Source organism: Panthera leo, chromosome A2, assembly GCF_018350215.1.
Source record: "Panthera leo isolate Ple1 chromosome A2, P.leo_Ple1_pat1.1, whole genome shotgun sequence".
Taxonomy (NCBI): domain Eukaryota; kingdom Metazoa; phylum Chordata; class Mammalia; order Carnivora; family Felidae; genus Panthera; species Panthera leo.
In genome coordinates this window covers 19,093,106-19,119,358 of record NC_056680.1, presented here as the reverse complement: position 1 = coordinate 19,119,358, position 26,253 = coordinate 19,093,106, and the positions used below count along the sequence as shown (strand labels likewise).

Here is a 26,253-nt window from a genome sequence, read left to right as displayed (position 1 = left end):
GCAGTAGCAGGTATCCAGCTCCTGGTGGGGTTTTTTTTTTTGAGTGTCCTACATGCAGGGACAGACATACTACACATAAGAGAACACGTGCCACACACATACATCGGCCGGATTTAGGCCTGTCCTGAGTTGGGGGTGGGGATGCTGCTCAAGCCATCCTGAGTCACTGCCCTGGCTGAGGGATCTATAGGACCGAGCCCATTCATCTGACAGGAGCCTTGATCTGTAAGGGCGCATAGGGGTGGGTCTGGCCAAAGAATCACCTGTGTGTAGCCACAGAGGTCAGGGGAAAGGGAGGGTGAGGGTAACTGGTCATGGGGAACTGTGAGAGCAAAACCCATTGGTGTCCTCCAATGGGTGCAGAGTGCTGTGCCCTTGTGCCCATGGAAGCAGTCGGGCTGCTGGGCAGGTAGGTTGAAGGGTGAGGGACTCACACACCTGACTGGAAACACAGAGGTTCAACACAGATATACCTGTTAGGGAGTGTAGGCTGTATGCGTGTGTGTGTGTGTGTGTGTGTGTGTGTGTGTGTGTGTGTGTGTGTGTAAGTGTGCGTGCAAGTGTTGGAGCAAGATCATGGCATAGCCCCTGCCCCTCCAAGAGCCCCTGCCCCCGCCCCTGCCTGCTCCTGGCCCCAGTTGATTAATCATGGAGCTGAGTGGCTTCCAGCTTATCAGGTACCTTAATAGCTGAATAATTCCAGCCCCATCATCGGGCCCTTAATTGCTTTCTTGTGGCTGCAGCCTGGAGTGCATGCTGAGTGGGTGAGCTCCCAAGGGACCAGCTGCAAGCTTCAGGCAGCATGCTGGATGGGCATCCCAAGGTACAACTCCCTGCCACCTGGGCAGCCCCTCTCCAGAGGCCACAGGCCATAGCTGCCCTGCCTGATCATGTGGGGCCTGGCTGAAGGGTAGGCTAAGCTGACTCAGGATGGGGTGAGGACCTGGAAGTCTTCCTGAAGGAGCTGGTGCAGCCCCAGCCGAGCCCTGGGGAATGAGATCCTGGCTAGGCAGAGAGCAGGTGAGGCTTTCCAAGCAGGGCATGTCATTGTGGTGAGGTCCCACAGGGGGACTGCCCAGGTGCTTTTCACCTCAGCCCCCCCCCCCATTTCCCCCGCAGCCACTGTCATCCTTAATGAACTCAACTGGACAGAAGCCCTGGAGAATGTGTTTATCGAGAACCGCAGGCAGGACCCCACACTGCTGTGGCAGGTCTTTGGCAGTGCCACAGGAGTCACTCGCTACTATCCAGGTAAGTGTCAGCCCGTCTCTCCTGTCCACTCAGCACCCAACCCTCCTCCATCACCCAGCCCACTTATCCTGAGGTGTGTGGGGTGGGTGGTCAACCCTGTGGGCTGTGGAGTAGCCACTCCTGCAAAGCCTGCCTACCCTTGCAGGGCCCTTCCCTGCTAGACCCCTCACCTCCTCTCCTCCCACAGCCACCCCATGGCGAGCCCCTAAGAAAATCGACCTGTACGATGTCCGAAGGAGACCCTGGTGAGTGAGCAAGGAGGAGCTGGGAAGGGACACCCCCTCAGTTCCCCCACCTCTGCTGCCTGCTCCCCTCCCTCCCGATATCCAGGCCTCGGAGCAGGGCGCAGCCAGCTCTATCCAATTTTCATTTCACACATCGTTGCCACTGGAAAATGGATCCCATCACCCAGGCAGGCCTCCCAGCTGCCTCTGCCCCCCATCCACTGCCCGGCACTCCACCCCCTTGGGACTGAAGGATTGGGCCAGTCGGGGTTCCCAAGAGTGGATGTCGGTTGGCCAGCCCCACACCACCCATCTGAACCCTGGACACCTCACCCTTTGCTCTGCCTCTCCTGCAGTACCCCATGACATACTCTTTCCCTGCCACCTGTTCATTCCTGCACACAGCTGGGACTCAGACCTTGGGGCCTCATCCTGGGCCAGGGGACATAACCTTCTACCCCCTCTCTGGATCACCTGCTCACCCTTCCTTTGGCTCAGGGTCACTCATGTCATGGGCAAGGACTGTTTTTTTAAGCGTGATATCCTTGGTGCCTAGGACCCTGTCCGGCCCATGCAGTGGATGCTCAGTAGAAACAATGTTGAATCAATATATGGGTGGAGGAAGAAAGGACCCACAAAGTCCCAGGGAGGCTGGCCCTAATTGAGGCTTCTCCCGGGCAGGTATATCCAGGGGGCCTCGTCGCCCAAGGACATGGTCATCATCGTGGATGTGTGAGTGAGCAGTGCTGGCTGAAGGGGTGGGGGGAAGCAAGGGGTAACCATCTGCTGCCTGGGAACACTCATCAGGGAACGGCAGGAAAATGCCTAAGGCCTACCTAGTGCCTCCATGACCTTACCAGGAGCGGCAGCGTGAGTGGCCTGACCCTGAAGCTGATGAAGACGTCCGTCTGTGAGATGCTGGACACGCTCTCTGATGATGACTATGTGAACGTGGCCTCGGTGAGTGCCAAGGTGGTAGGCGGGTGAGGAATGGGTCATACACACACCACCCCCTCACCGTGCAACAGCTGACTGCCCTGGCCAGCCTGAGGCCACTCACCACCCTCACTGTCCCTGCAGTTCAATGAAAAGGCACAGCCTGTGTCATGCTTCACACACCTGGTGCAGGCCAATGTGCGTAACAAGAAGGTGTTCAAGGAAGCTGTGCAGGGCATGGTGGCCAAGGGCACCACAGGCTACAAGGCCGGCTTTGAGTATGCCTTCGACCAGCTGCAGAACGTGAGCCCCGTGGGTGGGTGAGCGGGTGGCTGGGGACAGGCAAAGGCCCGGGCTTGGTGACACCGGGGAAATCAAGACGAATGGCCTTGTTAGCGCCCAACAGGCAACTCGGGCAGAAGCACCATCTGCTGTGGGGAGGAGGGTCTGAGGGCCAGGCCTTCCAGGGGGAGGGAGACCCACCCCTGGACCGGGGAGGGGCCGAGAGCTGCCTGACCCCAAACCTACTCCTGACCAGTCCAACATCACTCGTGCCAACTGCAATAAGATGATCATGATGTTCACGGATGGTGGTGAGGACCGCGTGCAGGATGTCTTTGAGAAATACAATTGGCCCAACCGGACGGTGAGGCTCAGCCCAGGCGGGGGCCACCCTGACCTGGGCCTGGTTCAGGGGAGGGCTGTCATCTGGTGGCCACAGCAGTAACCCCAAGCCCCAAACAGGTGCGTGTGTTCACTTTCTCCGTGGGGCAACACAACTACGACGTCACACCCCTGCAGTGGATGGCCTGCGCCAACAAAGGTACCACGTCCAGCGTCACTGCCTCAGGGCCTGCCTGCCATGCCCTGCTGTCCATTGGGTTGATTGTCCACATGTCCATCCGTACGTCCAGCTTTCCAGCTGCCTGTTTACCCACTGCCCATCCTCCTGTGCATGTGACTGTCCATCTTTCTGTCTGGCCATGTAACTTGTCCATGTGACTGAGCATCTTTCTGCCCATCTGTCTGTCCATTGTCCATCCATCTCCTGTCTGATCTGCTCTTGTGTCTGTTTGCTGGTCAGTCTGCCTCTCTATATATTTGGGCCTGGCCTCTGGGTGGACTCTGAACGTCACTACCATCCTAGCAAGAGGGACCTCACCCTGCCTCTGCTTCCTTACACCCCTACACTCATGACCCCTTCCCCAGCATCAGTCCAATTGACAGGGCAGTGGAAGGGAGCACTAAAGGGATAGGAGTTTGGAGGGGAGTGACACCAGAAAGAGAGGAGTCCTGAGGGACAAGTCCAGGGCTGCTGACATCCCAGGGTATAGAAGCCCCTGTGCCATGGATCCCACGTACCACCCAGACCCACCTCTGCCTCCTCTTCCCTCACAGGTTACTATTTTGAGATCCCTTCCATTGGAGCCATCCGCATTAACACACAGGTGAGACTGTAGGGCACCTCCCGGCCTCCACCTCCCAGCACCTTGCCTCCTGGGCACTGCGTGAACAGTGGGCTGCTGTGATGTGAGAGCGCCCTCTGGTGACGTGCTGATATGCCGGGAGGCAGAACAGGGAAGGTGCAGTGGGCATGTGAACTCGTGACCCCTGTCACCTTCTCCCCAGGAATATCTGGATGTATTGGGCAGGCCCATGGTACTGGCAGGCAAGGAGGCCAAGCAGGTGCAGTGGACCAACGTGTATGAGGATGCACTGGTAAGGCCTCTGGACCCCCACAGATGTGTCCACAAGGTCATGTTCCTTAAGGGCCCCCATATGGGAATAAACCAAACAGAAGAAAAAATGGGACCTGTGCCTGAGCCCATCCTCTGAACACTCAGGGTAGGGCATGGCTGGCCACATCCTCTAACCCATCCTCTTCCTCTCCCTTCAGGGGCTGGGGTTAGTGGTGACAGGGACCCTCCCTGTTTTCAACCTGACACAGGATGGCCCTGGGGAAAAGAAGGTAAGGTTCCCCACTCGGGAACAACTAGGCATGCCCTAGCAGGTCTGGGATGGAGGAGGGACAGACAGGCCTTCAGCCTGGACAGGGGCAACTATTTGTGAACAGCTTGAGGCCTTGGGCGTGAGGTTTGGACAGTGGGGCTTCCCCGTGGAATTGAACCCATTTCAGACCCCATGCCTCTGCTCCCAGAACCAGCTGATCCTGGGTGTGATGGGCATCGATGTGGCTCTGAATGACATCAAGAGGCTCACTCCAAACTACACGGTAAGGATTCATCTGCCCATCCACCATGCTCTGCCTCCCCACAGGGACACAAGCCAGGCTCAGCAGAGGAGTCTAATGGGGATTACAGCACCTCCAGGGACACCTCTGAATTCAGGCAGTCAGGAGAGGCTTCCAGAGAAGGTGACCTTGGGCCTAGAGCTGGGGTTGGTAAACTTTCTGTGAAAGGCTAGACTATGAATATTATAGGCTCTGCCAGCGTAAATACTCATCCTCAGTTCTGCTGTTGAACTGCGAAAACAGCCACAGACAAAACAAATAAATAGGCATGACTGTGTTTGAATACAATTTTGTTTGTGGATCATGAAATTTAAATTTCACATAATTTTCACATGTCATGAAATAAAATTCCATTTTTGGTCTTTTCAACCACTTAAAAATGTAAAAAGAAACATTCCTAGCCATACGGTAACAGGTGGCGGGCCAGGTATAGCCCATGGGCCATAGTTTGCTGACCCCTGGACTGTCAAATAGATAGGAGGTGTACCTTGGAGTTACAGGAAACTCTGTGGGCAAAGGACTAAAGGTGAAAAACAAAATCATAAACCAGGGAGGGGGCAAGGTCAGTGTGGCTGGCCCACCGCCTGTGTTGAAGGCAGTTTCAGGTTTGGTTGTGAAAGGGGTAGGGGTGGGATGTGTGTGACAGCATGTCTACACCTGAGCCACATGAAGGCCCCATGTCATTGGCCCCCATGTGCAGTGAGAAAACAGTCTAGAGAGCTAAGGGTGAGTCCAGAGTCCCATTCACTCATCCTTCACTTCCACCTGGAAGGGGTACCCAGGAGTTCCAAGGGCACTCTCTTCCCTATGCACTCTACTGAGATGGCGACCAGGAGGAGACACTAGTGGGGAGGGGAGGAGAGGGTAACAGCAGCCTTGAGGGGCCAGTGGAGGCAGCAGTCTGGCTGACTGACAGCTCCATGACAAGCAGGGGTAGTTGGGGCAGAAGGCCAAATCAAATTGTGGTCCCATGATGCCGGTCAGCCTCAGCAAGAGCTGGTGCACACGGGATACCAGCCTGCTGGACTTGAGCTTGAGAAACAGCCTGAGAAACAGGCTCGAGGTCACATTGCATGTGGGGGCCCCTGGCCCAGGCAGGCAAACCTCAGTGGTATCGAAAGCAGGCTAAGGAAGAGCTCGAGAGTCTAGAGAATCCCTGCCTAGCCCTCCAGGCCCTGAGCTCCCAATCTACGCCCCCAGCTTGGAGCTAACGGCTATGTGTTTGCCATTGACCTGAACGGCTACGTGTTGCTGCACCCCAACCTCAAGCCCCAGGTGAGCCAGGGGGGTGGCCAGGAGGAGGGTAAACTCTACAGGATGGGGACCCCTGACTTCCTGCCCTGCCTCCCACAGACCACCAACTTCCGGGAGCCTGTGACTCTGGACTTCCTGGATGCTGAGCTGGAGGATGAGAACAAAGAGGAGGTAAGGAAAAGGAGAGGAGTAGAGATGGGGGTACCCAGAGCAGCAGAGAGTAGGGACCCCACCCCTCACATCTCTGGTCCTTCCAGATCCGTCGGAGCATGATCGATGGCAACAAGGGCCACAAGCAAATCAGAACGCTGGTCAAGTCCCTGGACGAGGTGAGAAGGTGGTATAGGGGCACAGAGTCAGGGTGGGCATCCTCCCGTACTCCACCCCACCCCGGCCTACTGGCCCAAGTACTTGACTCAGCCTCTTCTCCCAGAGGTACGTAGACGAGGTGATGCGGAACTACACCTGGGTACCTATAAGGAGCACCAACTACAGGTGAGTGGGTCAGGGCTGGGTAGGCAGGGAGGGGTGGGGGCAGCCCCAGAGCCCAGAGTCTGAGCCCTGTGCTTGCCCAGTCTGTGCGTTCTCAACGACTGCAGCCATGATCCCAGTGGGGCACCAGCAGCCAGAACTGCTCACTACTCACCCCAGGACTCTCGGTCCCCCAAGGGCCTTTTGCTCGCCCTTCAAGAACTGGACAGAGACAAGACAGTGCATCTGATGTCTCCCCATGCCACACCACCCTCTCATGTCACCCCTGCTTGGATTGTATCCCTGGGTATCTGCACCCAGGATGTCACCCTCAGCACATCCCCAGGCCTGCTCTCAACAGGCACCACAGCCTCGGAGCAGGTACCCTTGTGGGTCAGGCCCAGGCAGTACAGGCTGTCTCCTTGTGCCCCCAAGAGCTGGTCTCATTCACACCCAATCCCAGCTTGTGACTGCTCCTCATGGTGTTAGCACCAGCCCTGCTTTTTGACGGCTCTCACGTGGCCTAAGTCTCTAGGACTGAGGGACCCCACTCCCATGGCTGTGCACCCAACAGCCTAGCTCACAGACAGTGTTCTGTCCCTTTTGAGTTTGCTGCTGGCCAGATAGAGGAGGCTGGCTGGGCACATGGTGTGTTGGGGGAGGCCGCTGGGGATATGGGGGGTGTGGCGAGTTGCTTTGGAGCTGGGAGTTCTGAGGCCTCCAGAAGAGTTTAGGGAGTGAATCTCCCACAGCTAACAGGGAAAGGTGGCCCTGGTGGTCAGGAGAGGGGACTTCACAGCCTGGGTCTCTCTGCCCAGCTCCAAGGTGGGGGGGGCTGAATGCCAATGTGGCCCACCTCTCCCCAGCAGTGACATATGCTCCTCTCCTCCCCTCATCCCCAGCCTAGGGCTTGTGCTCCCGCCCTACAGCACCTTCTACCTCCAAGCCAACCTCAGTGACCAGATCCTGCAGGTCAAGTGTAAGTGGCCCGGCCCCTGCCTGTGCCCTGCACCCCTGCCTCTGCCCCGCACCTTGGCCGCCGGCCCCAGGCAGCATAGCCAGCCGCTGGCGGCAAGGCAGCCCCTCCTGCCCAGTCTGCCCACCCCCAGGCACCCGCAGGCTGGGGCACCAGCCATCGGAAAGTCTGTGGAAATCTGCATGCCTGCCTTTTCTCAGATTTGGTTCCAGACCATTCTCTCATGATTTCCGTTGAGGTTTTTGGTTTTAGTTTCTCCTACTGCGTGTCTTCCCTCCTTAGCTTGCCTCCCCCGCACACCTCTGGGGGCTGCATTCTTGGAAGACACCCCCTCTTCTCATCTCTCCTTCCCCCTGTGCCCTGCAGCTCTCTCCCCTGTGGTGCCACCCCCCCAGGGTCTCTCTCTCCCCCTCCTCTGACCTCCTCATTCATCCTCCCCCATTTTCCGCCCCCCTCATCAGCCCCTCTCACCTTCCTCCAACCCCCACTGCCTCACTCTCTCTGCCCTTCCATTTCTCTTGCTGCCTTCTCTCCCTCCTCCTCCTCTCCCCCTCTCCCTTCCCTCTCCCTCCCTCCCTCCTTCTCTTTCCCTTCCCTGCACCCCCACCTTCTCTGTCTCCCCACTTCCCTCTACCTTCTGCTCCTTCCATTTTTCTCCTGCCCCAGCACCTTTACTTTCTCTCTCTTCCTCCCTCCTTCCCTCCCTCTGCTCTCTCCACCCCCCTTCATCCCTGCATCTCCCACCCTCCCTGCCTCTTCCTCCCCTTCACTCTCCCCCTCTCTTCTTCTCTGGACCTCTCTCCTTCCTTCCCTCCCTGGTCCACTCCTCTGCCTGTGGCTCATTCCTGCATGTTCTGCTCACCCTGGGCCTCCCCCAAGAGGCCTCTGGAGCCTGTGGCCCCGCCTGCCCACCGCCCGAGGTCACTGGGAGGGAGGCTGGGGCTCCGGCCCCACCGGGCGCCCCCCACCTGCCTGGCCGACTGGGGCTCATCTCCTTTGAGTTTTCTCGCTCTCTCTTTCTCTCTCATGTCGTTTTTTTGCAAGAAGTTTCCTTTCGGTATGATGATGAGACACAATATTTTCATTCAAACAGCCATTGAATAAAATATTGTTTGTGCCCCTCCCCTTCCCCTCCCCCTTTTCGTTTGTTTTTGTGTTTGTGTTGTTTTTGTTTTCCTCGCTTTCTCTCTTGGTGGACTGTCCCAGTGCCAATCAGCAAACTGAAGGGCAAGTATATTCAGAACCAGTGCACCCTCCTCTCCCCACCCCACCCACCCTCACACCCCTGCTTGCCCCCCTCCCTGCCCAGGACCAGCCAAACCCCTGCTCTCCAGGGCTCCCTCCCAGCATCCCCTTGGCTCCTCTAGTTCTTGCCTTTTCCCTCATCCCTAAACCCCTATTACAGCCAGGGGCCCTTCTCCTGGCCCTGCCTGCAGGGTGGTCTCCAGCGTGTTCTGAGAGCTCAGGCCCCCTCCTCATCCTCCTCTCTCCCTCTGGGCAGGCCCCTGCCCGCCCCCACCTTCTCTGTCCCTCTAAGACAACTCAACAGTGGGGACAGGGCTGGATGCCTCTCCACCACCTCCCACCCAGGAGGACAGGGGGCCTGATAGGCAGGGCTAGACCAGTCTTCAGTGGGGCTTATGTGTGAGGCTTAGGGTAAAGGAAAGTGCCAGCCACATGAGGCTTCGTCTGGGATAGTTCTCCCTCCTGTGATCTCTGGCAGTTGGTCCAGAAGTTGGCAGCCCTCCAAGGGGTGACGGAAGGCTTTGGAAGCCCTACACCCTGATTCTGGGACGGGCAGGATAGGGCAGCAGCCATGCCACTGGGAGAGCCAGGCAGGCCCAGCCATCCTGGGCACCAGCCTAGGTGCTGCAGCCCCTGTGTCCTGGTGCCCCCCACTGCCTCCAGAGACTTTGCTAAGGTCCACTGGCCCAGCCCAACCCTGGTACTTGCTGCCCCTGGGGCAGAGGGTCAGGTGTGGAGAAGGTATTCCCCTGGGAAATAAAAGCAGACTCAGGGACAGTGAGCCTAGCCAGGAATGGAAGGAACCATGTCTGGACCCCAAGGGCCAGCAAAAGAGCTTAGAGGGAATCAGTCTGTGTATGAACAAAAAGATTCTGGCACTTAGGGGTACCCAAGCGAGACATTCCTGAAAAAGAAAGGCACTGAACTCACAGACTCTGGTGGAGAACAAGGAGGGTGAGAGAGGGCAGCATGTGAGGGTCTCTGCCACAGGGGCAGATACCCCTGCCTGGACAGATAGGCATGGAGAGCCACAAGGGGGGTTCCTGTCCCCAGTCCCCATGACCTGGAAGCCAGGGCTCTCCAAGAAGCCCTAGGAGCCCTGTCCAGCATAGTCCAGCAAAGGGGATACAGCTGGCACCACTGGCCTGGGTGGGGGTGGGGGACAGGCCCTACTCCCACTGGCTTGAGTTGTCTTTTTCTCCCCTCCCACATCCCTCCCACTGACCCCAGAAATGCAGGGCCATAGTAACAATGACAATTATAGCCTAATCTCCCTTCCTGCTCCCCTACCTACTTTTTCTTTCTCCTCCTTCCCCTCCCCTGCACCCGTTCCCTGTCGGCTTGTGTCCAAACCCTGCCTCACAGTCCCATCAGAAAGCAACAGTCCAACCAGTGACTGCCCAGCCCCTGCAGGCACCCCAAGCCCACCTCCCCGAATCTTGCAGTGCATTGTGGGAGTATCTGGGAACAGAGAAGACCCCTCTTCTGCAAAAATAAGCCTTGGGGTGACAGAGAGATCATACCTTGGTGAAGACAGGATTGGAAGGTGGGCTGCCCAGAGTGCAACACGCCAAGGGGCAGGGGCATGGCTCCAAGATGCAGACCTGCCAGGTGACTGATCCATCTGGGCTGGGAGAGGCCACAGAGAAGCCCAGATTCACTCACAAACCCACACAGAGACACTTGTACACCTGCACAGGTATGCAAACACACATGTTTTCCCATGTACATACGCACTCACTCTCACACCATGCACAGGTCTAATTGATAGGTCCTTAAGAGCACTCCTTCTCTGGAGCCACAGCATTCCTCTTTGGCTGCTCTGAACCCGGACAGGTCCTAGGAAGGGTAAAGACCCACCCTTCTTCCCCGCCTGGCCTCATGCTCCCAGCCCAAGAGGGCAGGTGTACAGGTTTGTGCAGCATTCCTGAGTCCTCCTGTCTCCCACACCTTCCTCCACAGCATGGGAACATTCTCAGGCATGAGTCTCCCCTCACCCAGCCTCCCAGCCCAAGAAAGAGCACTGGACCCCCACAATGCACTGCAGCCCAGCCCCAGCTGCCCACACCGTCTCTGGTTGGACTGTCTGTGCCCGTGAGAAACTCCCTCGGTTTGGCCATGTTGATGCCTGACACAGAACAAAAGCAAGACCTACCAAAATGCAAACAGCTGCAGCAAAGAAAGAGAGATAAAAATCCGCGGCCAAAAGCCAATTCCCTTCCTCAAAGTCTCTTTGGAGGCAAAGGAAGCTCAGCATGCGGTTTTTTCCATTACGGATGTGATAAGAGCGAGACCGGCGCCTCCCCCAGACCATGCATATATATAGCAGTGTGTGTATATATATGTGTGTGTGTGTGTCCGTGTATATGTGCTATACAGCTGTATGGAAGCATATACAGCCACGCCACGGGACTCACTGCCGACAGAGGACCAGGCCTGGGCAACATATTGGCTATAACTGCCCTCCTCCTGCGATGCTGTAGTCTCCACAGGCCCTCCATCCCTCCCTGCCCGCCCCTTCTCTCTGCCCGCCCCTTCTCTCTGGCTCGAACGTGGAAGTGGCGGGTTCCCTCTTTGCTGGTGTCTCCCCCTCCCTCAAGCCACCCTCTGCCCTGTCCCTCCAGCCCCGTCAGCTCTGAGCCCCCTGGCCTTCTGCCTCCCCAGCCCCCGCCGGATAACCCCCCATTTCTGTTGCAGATTTTGAGTTCCTGCTCCCCAGCAGCTTTGAGTCTGAAGGACATGTTTTCATTGCTCCCAGGTAGCTTGCGTGTGGCCTTGCTGAGGTGTCCTCCCCAACCCCAACCGCCCCGGCCCCGCCTCCTGCACTGCTGCCTGGAGCTCTGTGTGTGTGTGTGTCCTGTGCAGTGTCGCCCCCCACCCCATGCATAGCCCCGTATGTGCGGCCATGTGCATACCCTGGGCCATGCAGCCGCACCAGGCAGCAGTGGCCAGCCGCCCACAGCTCCAGCCCCCACCAGGCCTGGGGCAGGAGGGCTCTGGACTCTGCTGATATTCCCTGCCCTCCCGGGCCACCAGGAAGGAGCCCTTTCTGCCCTGGGCGGGCTGTCCACAGCACACTCCTGACTGGGCAGCTGCTGCTCTGGTTTGTGGTACCCTCCCCAACTCCCACCCTGCACCTCGTCCTTGTCCTGTGTCACTCAGTGTTTGTGTGGGTCTGGGGATGAGCCAGCCAGAGCCCCTGTCAGCAGTGCTGAGTTTAGGTGTGATGGCTCACAGAGGACTGGGGGAGGTAGAGGGTACAAGGGCTTTAAAGAGGTGCTCTGGCAAGTGAAGGGTCAGGGCCCAGTGCAGGCCCGGGCCTGGACCATCCCTCAAGTGCACACTCAGCGTGCACACACACATCCTTGGGTATACACGCTCTGCCTGTTGGCCCAAAGTGAGGAGGCCAGCAGCTCCCCCAGTGGTGAAGCCCTTCCCTGTGACCTGGCTTTGGATGAGGGCAGGTGGGTGCAACTGACAGAGACCCATGGGCACTCTCAGGCACCACACGGGGGCTCTGGACATTCCTAACCTCCATGTGTATGCACGTGTGTGCATGCACCCACAAATTTCTCTCTCTGTAGATGTGTGTTTGTGTTTGTGAGTAATTGTGTATGTTTGTAAGAGTCTGAGTGTAAATACGGAGTGGGCTGTGTGCATTAGTGACTGTGGGAATGAGTGAAAAGGCCTGTGTGGCCTACATGACCCTGAGAGAGGGGACTGTGTTTGTTTTTGCCACTTCTGTATCTTTGGCTTGGGATAGCTCAATAAATACATGTTGGGTGAGTGAATGAAGTAACCCACAAATGTAAATGTACATACTCTTGGGGGGCACTGTGGGGGAACTGTATCTGAAGCACAACTGGGGCATCACTCTGGATGTATCAGCTGTGCCCCCCACCACAGAAGTACAGGTTGTGCGCTGTACAAAGGCCATAGGGGCCAGAGAGCAAGTGGGGGCTGAAACCCAGCTTGCCCCCAGCTTTGCCCTTACCAAACTGTGCGCCCTAGCACGGTGTAGGGAAGCAGTGCATTTTAATAATCCCCACAAAGTTGCTGCATTCAGGGCAGCAGGGAGGTCTCTAGTGGCAGCCGTGTGAAGGAAGGATTAGGCAGGAGAGATAGCTCCACCTACCAGGGTGGAAGGACTGCTCACCAAGACTTCCTGGGGGAACAGAGCCTGAAGCTGGCCTCCCATGCCCCAAAACTCCCACGTTATGTTCTCTGGAGCCGGAGCCAGAGCCTGAGCCCAGTGAGGGCCTTGAGGAGGTGAGGGATTTGGACTGTCCGCCTCTAGGAGAAGAGCATTCCGGGCAGAAGGAGCAGCCAGTCTGAGGACCCACGTGTTCCCACTGACTTCCTGACACCCTCTGTGGTATGGAAAAAACTGAGGCTTGGGGAGCTTAAGTGAGTCATCCAAAGGTGCAAAACTAGGAAGCGGCAGGTTGAAGTCATATTTAGGCTAAGTCAGCGCCGGTACCTCACCCACCGTGTGCCCACGGGAACCCCACAGCATACAGGTGGACGGGCCAGCCATGAGGCATCTCCTGGGGCCTCCCAGGTGTGCCGTCAGGGTCCAGGGCTATGCCCTGGAGGGAGAACCTGCCAGATTGGAGGAAGCAGACCATCACTCTTGTGTCAGCTCCGCCCCTATTCAGAGGTGGCAGCCTGTAAGAATACACACCCCCTGCCAAAGGCGCAGGCTTCTCAGCCAATGGCCAGGCAGGCCTGTTGAGAAACCTCAACCCTACTGCTCTGTCCAGCCCCCCAAGCCCACTCTTCTTGCCCCTCCCCACCCCCAGAGAGTATTGCAAGGACCTGAATGCCTCAGACAACAACACCGAGTTCCTGAAAAACTTCATTGAGCTCATGGAGAAAGTGACTCCAGACTCCAAGCAGTGTGAGTGCCTAGTGGGGCAGCCGGGTCTGGGCAGTGCCCAGGCCACAAGGGGGCAGCCCAAAAGAACCCAGAGACCGGGCAGGTGTGATGCAGACCCAAGCCCAGGGCAGGACCTGGGCCAGATAGTGGGAAAGGCTCCTATTGGAGCCTTGGGTATATGGGGGAGAGTGGGCAGGGAGCCACAAGAAGATGGCCCCTCCACCCCTAACCTCCTGTTCTAGGCAACAACTTCCTTCTGCACAACCTGATCTTGGACACAGGCATCACACAGCAGCTGGTGGAGCGTGTGTGGCGGGACCAGGATCTCAACACGTAGGCATCACCCAGCCTGTGGGAGCAGGAGGTTGGGATGGGCCCAGAGGCCCTGGCCCTGCCCTGCAGAAGGCAAGCCTGTGACTCACCTCCCTGCTGCCCCCCAGGTACAGCCTTCTGGCCGTGTTTGCTGCCACTGATGGTGGCATCACTCGCGTATTCCCCAACAAGTAAGTAACCAACCCTGCCGCCCAACACCCTGCCCCTGTCTGGGACCCTGCCTCTGTCCTGCTTCCCATAGGCCTCCTTGCACCTGGCTGAGACACTGTCCCCCATACACCACCCCTTCTACTGACCTCTGTCTTTGTTGGATAACCAGAGCAGCGGATGACTGGACGGAGAATCCAGAGCCCTTCAATGCCAGCTTCTACCGTCGTAGCCTGGACAACCATGGCTATGTCTTCAAGCCCCCGCACCAAGACGGTGAGTGTCCTCCAAGGTGCCCAGCAGCAGATGGGAAGTTGAGGCTTCCCTGTCTGCTCAGCCAGGACTAGACTCTGCTCTCTGAGGTCCCTCTCAAACATGAGGCTGGCTGAGACTGGGGCAGATGAGGAGAGAGAGCTAGGCTGTGCCAAACACTACATTGGGTACTGGGTACTTGGCTTGGGCCCCTGGGTCCACAGGCCCAGCACAGAGTGGTCAGTGTAACCACCAGCCCCTACTCCTGACCATCCCACCCCACCGCCAGCCCTGTTAAGGCCACTGGAGCTGGAGAATGACACAGTGGGCATCCTCGTCAGCACAGCTGTGGAGCTCAGCCTGGGTGGACGCACACTGAGGCCAGCAGGTGAATGCCTGGGGTGGAGGTGGAGAAAGAGACGATGGGCAGGGTGCTGCCCAGGAAGGCAGGCATTGATGACCCCCTGCTCTCCCCTATAGTGGTAGGTGTTAAGCTGGACCTAGAGGCCTGGGCCGAGAAGTTCAAGGTGCTAGCCAGCAACCGTACCCACCAGGACCAGCCTCAGAAGGTACTTGGGCAGGTGTGGGGGCAGTAAGCCCAGCAAAACCCATTCTAGAGTCTCCCGGAAATCCTTACCACTCAGAGTGGTTCCTGTGTCTATGGGGAGGCAGTGGTTGTTGTAGATGGCCTGGGGATCTAGATGTACAAAGGGTGATGGGAGGGGGAAAACTGGCGGGCACCTTATGGTCCTTGCTCTCTGCCCAGCAGTGTGGTCCCAGCAGCCACTGTGAGATGGACTGCGAGGTTAACAATGAGGTGTGTGTGCCCCGAACCCTAGCTTACCCTGATCCCTGATTTCTTAATCCCAACTGCAACTCCTAGCCTATCGTTTGGCCTGGGGGTCTCAACATCCCACCCTCTACAGCTTTACCACAACTGGGGGAGTGGTGCCCCTTCTACCCAACCACCCAACTGCCAGGGTCTGGGGGGGAAGGTCTGGGCCTGAGCCCCTCTCCATCTTCCCCCTCCTTCTCCACCTTTCAGGACCTGCTCTGTGTCCTCATTGATGATGGGGGATTCCTGGTGCTGTCAAACCAGAATCATCAGTGGGACCAGGTGAGGGTCAGGGAGAGGGTAGAATAAGGAGGCCAAGGTTTGAGCTTTCAGGGGGTGTGGCACTGCCAACCCTGTGACTACCACTCCCTCCTGGCATTCCCAGGTGGGCAGGTTCTTCAGTGAGGTGGATGCCAACCTGATGCTGGCACTCTACAATAACTCCTTCTACACCCGCAAAGAGTCCTACGACTATCAGGCAGCCTGCGCCCCCCAACCCCCAGGCAACCTGGGTGCTGCACCCCGGGGGGTCTTTGTGGTGAGCCCCAGCAATGCCTGGTCTGGAGATGGTGGGCAACGGGGGGGGGGGGGGGGGGGGGGGGGGGGGGGGGGGAGGCTGGGAGACCTGCCCACAGATGACGCTCCACCTCTGACAAGAGAGCTGGGGGTGACCCGGGTTCCGGGACAGCAGTAGCAGCCCATGCCCCTCTCTCCACTGCAGCCCACTATTGCAGACTTCCTTAACTTGGCCTGGTGGACCTCGGCTGCAGCCTGGTGAGTCCGAAGGGGAAGGGAGTGGAGGAAGGGTGCTTCCTGACCAGAAGGGCTCAAGAGAAGTGGTGGGGCAGGGCACTGGCCTCTGCTGACCACTCCCACTCAGTGACCCCTGCCCTACAGGTCCTTGTTCCAGCAGCTTCTCTATGGCCTCATTTATCACAGCTGGTTCCAGGCAGGTAGGTGGGGCGTTAGAGGCCCCTCCTCGAACCCCCTCCCCAGACTAAGCCCGGACCCATCCCAAAGGGAGGTCGGGGCTTAAAGTTGAGCGAGGCTGAAACCCGAGACCTTGCCAGGGTGAATGGGTGGGGCTGAGGCGCTCTGGGCCCTCGCAGACCCCGCGGAGGCTGAGGGGAACGCCGAAGCGCGAGAGAGCAGCTGCGTCATGAAACAGACCCAGTACTACTTCGGGTCGGTGAACGCCTCCTACAACGCCATCATCGACTGCGGAAACTGCTCCAGGTACCCGCGGGGATCGGGACCGGAGGGCTGGCTGTAGCCTGGTGGGCCCATGGGCGGGGCCTGCCGGGTGGGCGCGGCCCGGGGCGGGACCGGGGCTACAGCGGGGAGGGGCGGGGCGAGTCTCAAAGCCCCGCCTTTCCGGACTGCCTCCAGGCTGTTCCACGCGCAAAGACTGACCAACACCAACCTTCTGTTCGTGGTGGCCGAGAAGCCTCTGTGCAGCCAGTGTGAGGGTGGCCGGCTTCTGCAGAAAGAGACACACTGTATCCTGCCCCCGCCGCTCCCCGCCGCCCGCGCCCCCTCCTGTCCCGCGTGCCCCCTCAGTGCCCTGCAGCCTCCTTGACTCCCCACCCATGCCCAGCGGACGGCCCGGAGCAGTGTGAACTGGTGCAGAGACCGCGATACCGGAGAGGCCCGCATATCTGCTTTGACTACAACGCGACGGTGAGGAGGGGGCGGCGCACTTTACATCCCGGCCCCCTCCCTTCCCTGGGCCGCCCGGCCGACCTGCACCTTGCCTCTTCCCGCAGGAAGATACCTCAGACTGTGGCCGCGGAGCTTCCTTCCCGCCGTCGCTGGGCGTCCTGGTCTCCCTGCAGCTGCTGCTCCTCCTGGGCTTGCCTCCTCGGCCGCAGCCCCAAGTCCACGCCCACGCCTCGCGCCGCGTCTGAGCGCCCCCTCCTGCCCCTCCCCAGGCCTCCCCGCCTCTCCCCTGCCTCCCACACCCCGCCTTAGAGCCTCGCTTCCTCCCTCACCGAAGGACCTGAGTAGCCAGGCCCAAGTCTGAGCCTTGGAAGGGGGGGGGGGGGGGGTCCCAAAGGAGGGTGCCGCAGGTCTTTGGCCCCCAAGCCACATCTCGCCGCCGAACTGTCAAAGTGACCCCAGACCCCTTATTCCCACTGGACTCACCCGCCCCTGAGGGCTGGGACAGGGAAGCCACAGTACTGGTGCCAAACCAGGCCTCCACTGCCCACCCTGCCCCAAGGCTCCCTTTGTGTGGGAGACCTAGGCCCTGCCCCAGCTGGACTTCTCTAACCTGGCCCTTATGTCCCACCCAGGACCAAATCTGGATTCCCTGGGAATAATGAAGTTGAGATGGGCAGTTTGAGGCTTGTGCATCCCATCTTAAGTCCTGGCAGGAGGGAGGTCCTGAGGCAGCCCCTCGATGGCTCCTGCCCCTATCAGGCCTACAGCCACCTCCCACCTTCTTCCAGCCCTGCAGGTGACAGGCCAGTGACAGTGACACTGGCTCAGACACAACCCCACAAACACCTGGAGCCCTGAGGGCAGAAACTGGATTCACATTAGACTTACCTAGGAGGACGAACACACATACACACACACACACACACACACAAACACACCATGGGGTGGGTGGGGGTAGGGGCTCACAAAGCCTTACACAGGGCAGGGGGTTGGTGGGAGGGTTGGCACATGCACACTTCATCTGCTCACTGCCCACCTCTAATCTGACCTGCAGCCCAGCTGGTCCTCTGTCTCTAAAGCTGAATGTCAAACAGTGCCAAATGCTGGGACAGGGGGTTCACCTCTGTCCCACCCTAGCCACCAGTGTCCTGGAAATGTCCCTCACCCCACCAGGTGCTCATTGTAACCATTTCGCACTAGTGTCAGGCCCCCAGCGAGACCACATGCCACTGCCTGCACCTCTTGGCAGAGGAATCTTCACCAGACATTGCCCTTTGCCTTAGCCAGAGTGACATGATCACTCCTGGCTGGGCTATCCCACCCCCAATCTGGCCCTTACACACTCAGGCCTGTGCTCCACTCCCTGTTTCTTCACACTCACACAATGGGGGAGGGGGAGCAAACTGCTCTCCCCTGCTGAACACACACATGCACGCATACGCACACACATGCACACACTCTGTGCACACACAGAGGCTGGGCCCAGGCACATGTCTTCACACCATTCATTCTGATCATTTCCCCCATAGGCATCGCAGCCTGGGGGCAAGTGGGGGACGGGAGAGCAGAGGGAGGTGGCCAAGAGGCTCAGATGGACTGGGAGGAGGGGGGAGGGTGATGCATTAATTAATGGCTCCATTAATTAATGTCACGTTGCTTGTTGCTTTCTCAGTGTGTGTGTATGGTCCATGCCCGCTGCTGGTGCCAGGGTGGGCACCCATGCTGTACACCCAGCCTAGATGCCAGCCATGTCTTGCGGGGGGCGTGTGTGTAACTGTAGTGTAGTCAGGTGCTCAATGGAGAATATAAAAATAAAAAAGAAACATATACAAAAAAATATATATATATTTTAAGTTTAAAAAACAGGAAAACAGACAAACAATCCCCATCAGGTAGTTGTCCAACCCCCAGCTGGGTCTAATCCTTCTCATCACCCACCCGACCTGGCTGCCCCCTCACCTCGGGCTCGGGGGATCTGTGGGGGACTGGGGGGCCATTTCCTCTTCTCTGCCCTTTTTTTTTTTGGTTGTTGTTCTATTTTGTACAGACAAGTCAGAAAAACAACAGTGACAAAAAAGTCAAGAAACTTTGTAAAATATCGTGTGTGTGATTCCTTGTAAAATATTTTCAAATGGTTTATTACAGAAGATCAGTTATTAAATAATGTTCATATTTTCACTTCAAATGGTTCCCATCCACTGTGTCTGCCTCAGGGTGGGGATTGGGTAGCTTGAAGACAGGTGGCCATGACCTCAAAGTCCCACCTAACACTCAACTGGGAATGAAGGCTATTGCAACCCAGGTACCCAGTAGGTGTAGGGCATGACGCTTCCTGGGCTTCCTAAATACCAGATCCTTGGTATCCTGCATCTCAGATAATCTCTGAGAAAAGCTGTCCTTAAAGGCCAGGATGACAGAAGAAAGAAGACAGATGAAATTTGAGTTTAGGTAGGCATCTAGCCATCAGGTCAGACCACCAGGGCCTAGTGGGCAGGTCATCCACTTGGAGCGATGAGTTAGTACCTGGCCCAAGTCCATGACCTGGTGTTTGAGGGCCCATCCTGCTATCCAGAGAAGGCCAGGGTCTGGTCCACCCATAAGCATGACCATGGCTCCTTTTCAGTTGAGGGGAGGCCCAAGGCCCAGTGTTCTCCCTGACTGCCACTGCTCATTCTGGAACCCAAAACTGAGTCAGTTTCTGTGAATCCTCTCAGACCTCCCTCTGGCCTGCCCTGTGCCCTTGTTCATTTTAATCCCAACTCTCTTAATAATCAACCCTACTTCCATGTGACCCTTCACATTGTTTTCAAGGAGAGAAACTAGTAACCACCAGCACAGAGGTTTCCTAATACTGCTGATGCTTACTCACTTACAACACACTTTACACTCACCTGGTAGGCAGTCAGCTTACACCTTAGACTTGGTACTAGTTTATCCCCATAGCACAGATAAACAAACAGAGACTAAGTCTCCTCTCTTGCTTGGTGAGAAAGGCAAGAAATCAGCAAAGGTTTCAGCTAGAAACCTGAGGTGACCTGGTTGGGGGGCATTGGATACTAAATAAATGCAGGAGGACATTCTGGGCCTTAGCAAAGACACTCTTCCTCACTCCTCCTGCAGTGGTTGGCCACAGAGCAATGCCTAACTAGTAACTCCTGAGAGAGCTCCCATGCCCTCCCATGCCTGCTCGGTCCCAGGATAGGGTTGCTAGATAAAATGTAGAACATCCAGTCAAATTTAAATTCAGATATAAGATGATTTTTTTTAGTATGTTTCCAATATTGTATGATACAACAATACTAAAAAAACTGGGGACATGCTTACACTAAAAATTATTCACCTATCTGAAATTCAAATTTGACTCAACACCCTGTATTTTGATTTGCTAAAGCTGGCAACCCTCCCTGGCATCAAATTAAAGCCCAGACCCTAGACAAAGAAAAGACTGTCAACACCTTTTGTAACCTAGAAGGCTATGCGCAGGTCGGAAGTTGTACTGAGATCAGTGGCTGAAAGGAAGGGATTCTGCACTTTATACATGTGCTCTGTCATATATAATTGTTTTAACTATATGCACATTTTTAAGAAGTAAATACACCAAAAAATCAGTTTGCACAGGACACAAACTGCTGGAAGCTACCAATGCAGTGAAGTGAGGGCCCTGGGCCACCCTGGCCCAAGTCTGTGGGGGAGATCTCTCCTCATCAAGGCCAGAGATAAGAAATCTGTGATGGGGAAGAGAGTCACTAAAAGCAGTCCAGCCTTGCCATTTTTGGGACAGGAGACCTGAGTTCAAGTCGCAGTGCCACCACACTTGTAACAAGGGCAGCCTGGGCAACACACTCACTGAGCCCCCAGAGTGGACTGGCATTTTACACCACAGTCCCCTTGAACCCTCACCGTAAAATTATCTCCATTTTACGTCCATGAAATTGAGGAATCTTAGCCAGTGTCGCACAGCCGCCAAATGGAAGAGCAAGAATTCCAATCTGGGTCAGGTCTCATACACCCATACAACCTGGATCAGACACACACCACCAGACTGCGGAAGTTTCGGGAGTCCCTGCACACTGGTACGCACACCAAGACCATCAACATTCTTACCCACACACCTGTCCACAAAGACACACTCAGAAGTATTCAGATGTACATGCCCGGGGCTACTGTTCCCAGGAAATTCAGCAAGCGCGTGTCTGCAGTTTCGCTGCCGCGCAGGTACCCGCAGCTTTCCTCCAGGTTAGCGAAGCTATTGACTCCTCCCCACTTCCCGACAACAGGCGGAAACTGTCCTGAGAACTACAACTCCCAAGCACACCTTCCTCTTACCAACCGGAATGGCCCGGGAGCGCAGCTTCCTGGAACTTGTAGTTCTACCCAGAAAGTTGCTATCCGCTCGTCCCCGGCTTCGGCCGAGGACTCCATGTCCCAGCATGCCGCAGAGCCGGAAGGGCATCCCACCGCCGTCGGGAGCGCGCAAGCGCAGCACCCTGTTTGTCGGTGCCTGGGAAGGGAGGAGGTACGGTCGTAGCCAAGACCGAGGCCGAGCCGGAGCTGACGAGACTTGACTGGGGCCCAGAACTAGGCTCCAGTCCCACGCAGATCGTAGGGCCCCCGAGTGGATGGAATAGGCCGAGCCCTGAGATCAACGCCAGCCCGGTCAGCTCGGCGCGGGGCCCACAGGGCAGGCAGGCGAGCAGACGTGCAGAAGCCTCCCAGGGCCTTCCCTCAGGTCCCCGGCGAGGGGCCTAGGCCCCGGCCCCGCGACCAGGCCCAACTTGACCCTTTGGGACCGGAGCCAACCCGACCAGAAGTGGAGTCTTCACCGGGGCCATAGGCCAGTGACTAGGCCGGGCCCGGGCCTCCCGTCGGGGCCGGACTGGGGCGAGGCCCCGGGGAGGCCCCTAACACACTAGACCCTTCCCCCAGGCCGACGCCCTTCGGGAAGATGCAGCGCGCCCTACCGGGCGCCCGCCAGCACTTGGGGGCCATCCTGGCCAGCGCCAGCGTGGTGGTGAAGGCCCTGTGTGCGACAGTACTCTTCCTCTACCTGCTGTCCTTCGCCGTGGACACGGGCTGCCTGGCGGTTACCCCAGGCTACCTCTTTCCGCCCAACTTCTGGATCTGGACCCTGGCCACCCATGGGCTGATGGAACAGCACGTGTGGGATGTGGCCATCAGTCTTGCCACGGTGGTGGTGGCTGGACGTTTGCTGGAGCCCCTCTGGGGGGCCTTGGAGCTGCTCATCTTTTTCTCAGTGGTGAACGTGTCAGTGGGGTTGTTGGGGGCCTTCGCCTACCTCCTCACCTACATGGCTTCCTTCAACTTGGTCTACCTTTTCACTATCCGCATCCACGGAGCCCTGGGCTTCCTAGGTGGTGTCCTGGTGGCACTCAAGCAAACCATGGGGGACTGTGTGGTCTTGCGTGTGCCCCAGGTGCGTGTCAGCGTGGTGCCTATGCTGCTGTTGGGGCTGCTGCTGCTGTTGCGGCTGGCCACGCTGCTCCAGAGCCCAGCACTGGCCTCCTATGGCTTTGGGCTGCTCTCCAGTTGGGTTTATCTTCGCTTCTACCAGCGCCATAGCCGAGGGCGAGGGGACATGGCTGACCACTTCGCTTTTGCCACCTTCTTCCCTGAGATTCTGCAGCCCGTGGTGGGGCTGTTGGCGAACTTGGTGCACGGCCTCCTGGTGAAGGTAAAGATATGCCAGAAGACAGTGAAGCGCTATGATGTAGGTGCCCCGTCTTCCATCACCATCAGCCTCCCAGGGACAGACCCTCAAGATGCAGAACGGAGAAGGTACTGTGGAGTATTCCAAAACCTTGTTGAACTAGGAGAGTATTGATCAAGCCCCATATCGTCTGTTATACTTGCTGTATGTTGGCTGGCAGCCAAGGGTCAGGTGTTGGGGCAGACTCAGAGATAAAATCCAGTTTGTGGTTTTGAGAAACTCAGCATGTAGGAGTCTGGGCTCCAGTAGGTGTTTTCCAGTATTAAGGAATGAACGTTGCCTTTCTCACCACTCAGGCTACTTAACAAGTCCCAAGAAATGCCCAGTGTCCTTTTATACTATGTGAGGGGTTAATGGCCAGATATACATAATCCTAATCATGTCAGAAACTCGGAATCCTAGACACTGGTCCTATGGGAGCCAGAAACAACCTGCTGGTCCTTTTTCCCCTGTGAGGGAGGAACAGAGAAAGAGACCTGGGATTCTTATTAGGCAGTCTGGGCCACCCCAATTTCAAAATGCTGAGCCAGGTCCTCTTCCTGGATCTTAAAAATTCATATGCTGTGCTTCTCTGCCACTTATTGAGAGGGAAACTTGGGGTACTACACCCTGTCCTTCTAGCATGTATGTGTCACCAAACCCAGGGGACAGGCCATGTGACCCACTGTGGAGTCTGCTGACCACACAGGGAGTGGAGACAACCTTTTTAATTATCTGTAAACCAAGCCATCTGCACCATCTGGAGTCCCAGATGAATTATTCACTGAATGCACCTTGGCCAGGGCAGGGCAGATCTTTTTTTAATCCAGCTTTCTGGCTCGTTCTCTCTCTCTCCCAGGTCTGTTGACTCACCAGAGTGGTAACAGCTCTATTTCCAACATTATTGTTGAGAGTTTTTGTTTTTTTGAGGCAGTTCTTTTAGTAGTGAAGCCTGGAGCAGGCTTTGTTTCTCCTGTCAGCTTCTGCTTTTGCTCACCTATGAAATGGATTCTTGGCAGACAGTTTTATGAATTCAGCTGAAAAGTTATCCCTGTGCTTACTCTCCACTGGGGCTGTGGATTTCAGTGTGGGACACACCCCTTTCATGAAGGGGTTTCCAGCAGGGGAAGGGCTGCAGATTACTATGGCCTAAGGTGGTGGATGTTGAAAAGTACACAAGGCATGCTGCAGGGCATAACTGTTGGCCCTACAGTTTGTGTCTATGGCTGATGAATTCTAAAGACAGGTCTGTCTTCATTTTATACAGTGGAGAAGATGGGACCAAGAGGGTTGGGCCTGGTAGAAACTGAGCTGTCCTCAGCTCTACAGGTGGGGCCGAGACACGGTGGTGACTCCTCCTTTAGTGAGAAGTCTTGGACTGTTAGGGTTGGCTGACATTTCAAAACACCTCTGCTCAGGCCCAAGAAAATGGCAGGTTGGGGTAGGTGAGGTTGTCAGGATGTGGGTTCTTGATGTAGCCTTATGGTTGTTACTACTCCAAGCAGTTGGACATCTGGCAGCATGCCACTCCCAAACCCAAATGGCTACTAGTAGTGGGGAGACAGGGTTTCCTATCTTTGGCCCTTGTGAGGAAGTGACTAGCATGCCATTACCTCTCTACATTGGCAGACTTTAGACAGAACTGACGAGGCAGTCTACAGGATGGAAGCCTGGGTAGCACAGGGAAGGACTGTCCTGTTTATGCCAGTTCGCCATGTGTCAGGCCGGAGGAAAGGGTGGAATTGTGCTCGGGATTTCTGCGCCTGTGTTCTTGTTGCCTTTTCTGTCACGTTCCCTGGTATGGTGGAGGTTTTGGTTCTCTGCTGGAACTTGGAAGACTATTACAGGCTGTTCCCCCATGCTTGTAGCACAAACAGGTTGAGGCATCAGGGTTTCATAGTGACCACTAGTGAAAGTTTTGCCTGGCAGCACGGGCATTCTACCTCCTGGTAGACTAGGGTCCCAAGTGCACGTGTATATCTTCTAGTCAACTTTCCCACCTCCCCCCAAGTGAGATCCAAAAGGATTTGTCCAGTGGAACCAGTAAGCTTTGGCCTGTGTCCCGTCCAAATGGGCTGTTCCTCCTCTTTCTGCAAGGACTTGGTGTTCACTGCTCTAACACTGGTAGTGGTGGCTTTGGGGATTCTTCTGGGAAGGAGAACATTAGAGTCAGGAAGGGTGGGCTGACCCAAGTTGGACCTGCTTCCCAAGTTGAGATCCAGGGTAGGTGCCTGCATTCCAGCATTCCCCACAGACCCTTGCCAGGAGACTCAAAACACCCCTAATGAGGAGAGAGGAAGAAGTAATAACTCTCTCCTTGGATGTGATACCAGTGCCCAGGCAGAAACTCCCATGTTCAGGGACTCCTTCCACCCATCTTTCTTGGGGTACCAACTCTGCCCATGCTTAGGCACCACCCTCAGAATCATTCGTGGGACTGGCCTGGTGGACAGTATGGCAAACACCCTGATGGCCTTCTCAGCCTGAAGGTGCCCTGGCTATGAAGGGGAGGCTCTACAGCCTTTGGGTCCTTCTTCTGATGGCAGAGGTGGCCCTATCCAGTCCCTGGGAAGCCCTGGGCCCTTCATGGTGAAGGGGAATACATAGAATTCTGAGAGAAGTCTGGGTGGTAGGGGGAGTCAGCTTCTTGGGGGAAGAGTACAGGGCATGAGCCAAGTGACTTGTCATCTTTCCTCTGGCTCCAGGCAACTGGCCCTGAAGGCCCTCAATGAGCGGCTGAAGAGAGTGGAGGACCAGTCCGTCTGGCCAAGCATGGATGACGATGAAGAGGAGGCAGGGGCCAAGGTGGATAGCCCCCTACCCTCAGACAAGGCCCCCATGCTCCCAGGGAAGGGGGCTGCCCCAGAATCCAGCCTGATCACCTTCGAGGCAGCTCCGCCGAAGCTGTAACTCCAGACCACCTTGAGTGTAGGCGCCTCCTCTCCCAAGCCCCCCTTTGACACCTCTCAGCTACTCCAGGGCACTGACTGCTCTGAGAAGGAAGAAGGGCTGCTGGGGGTTTCCACAGCCTTCTGCTATCTCTCGCCAACACTACCCAGGACTCTTGCTACCTGGTTCCAACTCCAGACAACCACTATGCCAGGCATGGGGCCTCTGAAGTGTCAGCCAGCCCGGGCCATCTGAGGTAAGACTGTACCTCAGCAGACAGCCCCAAGCAAGTGGCTGCAGGGACAGTGGTGCCACACCTCCTGGGCCAACCCTGATGCCTGATACTGGTTGCCAAGAGCCCTGAGCCAAGGCAAGGATTTGCCAAAACCGTTCTGGGGGTCCAGCCAGTGCAGGGCTGCACATTCCTGCCCACCCTCAGAAAGACTATGTTCATGTGAAAATTTCTGATTCCCTCTGCTGTGGCTATGGCTGCTTCTTGGCCAGAAGAGCCATGGCTCCCAAGTATTTTCTACAGGACCACTTGAGTGGGCAGTGAAGCCCAGCCTCGCAGTATCAATAAAGCAGTTCTTTGAGGTATGGCTCCTGGGCTCTATCAGACCACCTTGGGCAGCCCCCTCATCATGTTCAACTGCAAAGTTAGGGACTTTACTCTAGGTTCAAGGGCTTGGTCTCCCTGCCAGCTCCAGCTGAATAAGAAGCCTATTGCCCCCACTCCCCCTACCCCCACTGTTAAACACCCTTCCCAGAGCTGTCACTTCCAATACTTACGCATTTTCTCTCTCTCTCTGATTCCCAGTCAGGGAGGCTCTGCCCAGAAGATCGGATGGTTGAGGGCCTCTCTATCATAAAGAGTGTTCTTATCGATTGCTCACCCTCAAGACAGTGGTCAGTGCTTGAAACCTATGGAAACAGCCCATCCC

At 56.6% G+C, this 26,253-nt stretch overlaps 2 protein-coding genes across 6 annotated transcripts in view; both read left to right on the top strand.

Moving 5' to 3' along the window:
• The window catches only part of CACNA2D2 (calcium voltage-gated channel auxiliary subunit alpha2delta 2), a 143,811-nt gene extending 125,004 nt beyond the window's left edge, over positions 1–18,807 (top strand). Inside the window, exons 7-38 of one of the 5 annotated variants that reach the window (XM_042929484.1) lie at positions 1,120–1,251; positions 1,439–1,496; positions 2,157–2,207; positions 2,336–2,435; positions 2,556–2,714; positions 2,950–3,057; positions 3,156–3,234; positions 3,810–3,859; positions 4,041–4,130; positions 4,309–4,380; positions 4,570–4,644; positions 5,863–5,937; positions 6,016–6,087; positions 6,174–6,245; positions 6,350–6,411; positions 7,290–7,366; positions 11,306–11,366; positions 13,411–13,508; positions 13,730–13,820; positions 13,928–13,990; positions 14,140–14,243; positions 14,509–14,607; positions 14,700–14,788; positions 14,989–15,036; positions 15,265–15,336; positions 15,440–15,592; positions 15,776–15,828; positions 15,952–16,007; positions 16,164–16,290; positions 16,444–16,553; positions 16,652–16,734; positions 16,821–17,038. In XM_042929484.1, coding sequence (XP_042785418.1) covers positions 1,120–1,251; positions 1,439–1,496; positions 2,157–2,207; positions 2,336–2,435; positions 2,556–2,714; positions 2,950–3,057; positions 3,156–3,234; positions 3,810–3,859; positions 4,041–4,130; positions 4,309–4,380; positions 4,570–4,644; positions 5,863–5,937; positions 6,016–6,087; positions 6,174–6,245; positions 6,350–6,411; positions 7,290–7,366; positions 11,306–11,366; positions 13,411–13,508; positions 13,730–13,820; positions 13,928–13,990; positions 14,140–14,243; positions 14,509–14,607; positions 14,700–14,788; positions 14,989–15,036; positions 15,265–15,336; positions 15,440–15,592; positions 15,776–15,828; positions 15,952–16,007; positions 16,164–16,290; positions 16,444–16,553; positions 16,652–16,734; positions 16,821–16,961 — 2,780 coding nt within the window. In that variant the 3' untranslated portion in view covers positions 16,962–17,038. Of the gene's footprint in view, positions 1–1,119; positions 1,252–1,438; positions 1,497–2,156; positions 2,208–2,335; positions 2,436–2,555; positions 2,715–2,949; positions 3,058–3,155; positions 3,235–3,809; positions 3,860–4,040; positions 4,131–4,308; positions 4,381–4,569; positions 4,645–5,862; positions 5,938–6,015; positions 6,088–6,173; positions 6,246–6,349; positions 6,412–7,289; positions 7,367–11,305; positions 11,367–13,410; positions 13,509–13,729; positions 13,821–13,927; positions 13,991–14,139; positions 14,244–14,508; positions 14,608–14,699; positions 14,789–14,985; positions 15,037–15,264; positions 15,337–15,439; positions 15,593–15,775; positions 15,829–15,951; positions 16,008–16,163; positions 16,291–16,443; positions 16,554–16,651 lie in introns of all 5 variants that reach the window. The other 4 variants (XM_042929483.1, XM_042929481.1, XM_042929480.1 and 1 more) reach the window with 4 other exon arrangements.
• A 2,361-nt stretch (positions 18,808–21,168) lies between these two features.
• Positions 21,169–25,909, top strand: TMEM115 (transmembrane protein 115). The gene is made up of 2 exons (XM_042929476.1): positions 21,169–22,512; positions 25,129–25,909. Exons 1-2 carry the CDS (start codon positions 21,662–21,664, stop codon positions 25,331–25,333), a joined length of 1,056 nt encoding a protein of 351 aa, XP_042785410.1. The 5' UTR covers positions 21,169–21,661; the 3' UTR covers positions 25,334–25,909.
• Positions 25,910–26,253: the final 344 nt, after the last annotated feature.

What these genes read in the sequence shown, in the direction of transcription:
- TMEM115 (XM_042929476.1), top strand. Translation starts at nt 21,662, where the DNA reads ATGCAGCGCGCCCTACCGGGCGCCCGCCAGCACTTGGGGGCCATCCTG. An exon ending in CAAGATGCAGAACGGAGAAG is followed by an intron (nt 22,513 to 25,128) that starts GTACTGTGGAGT and finishes CTCTGGCTCCAG; the next exon opens with GCAACTGGCCCTGAAGGCCC.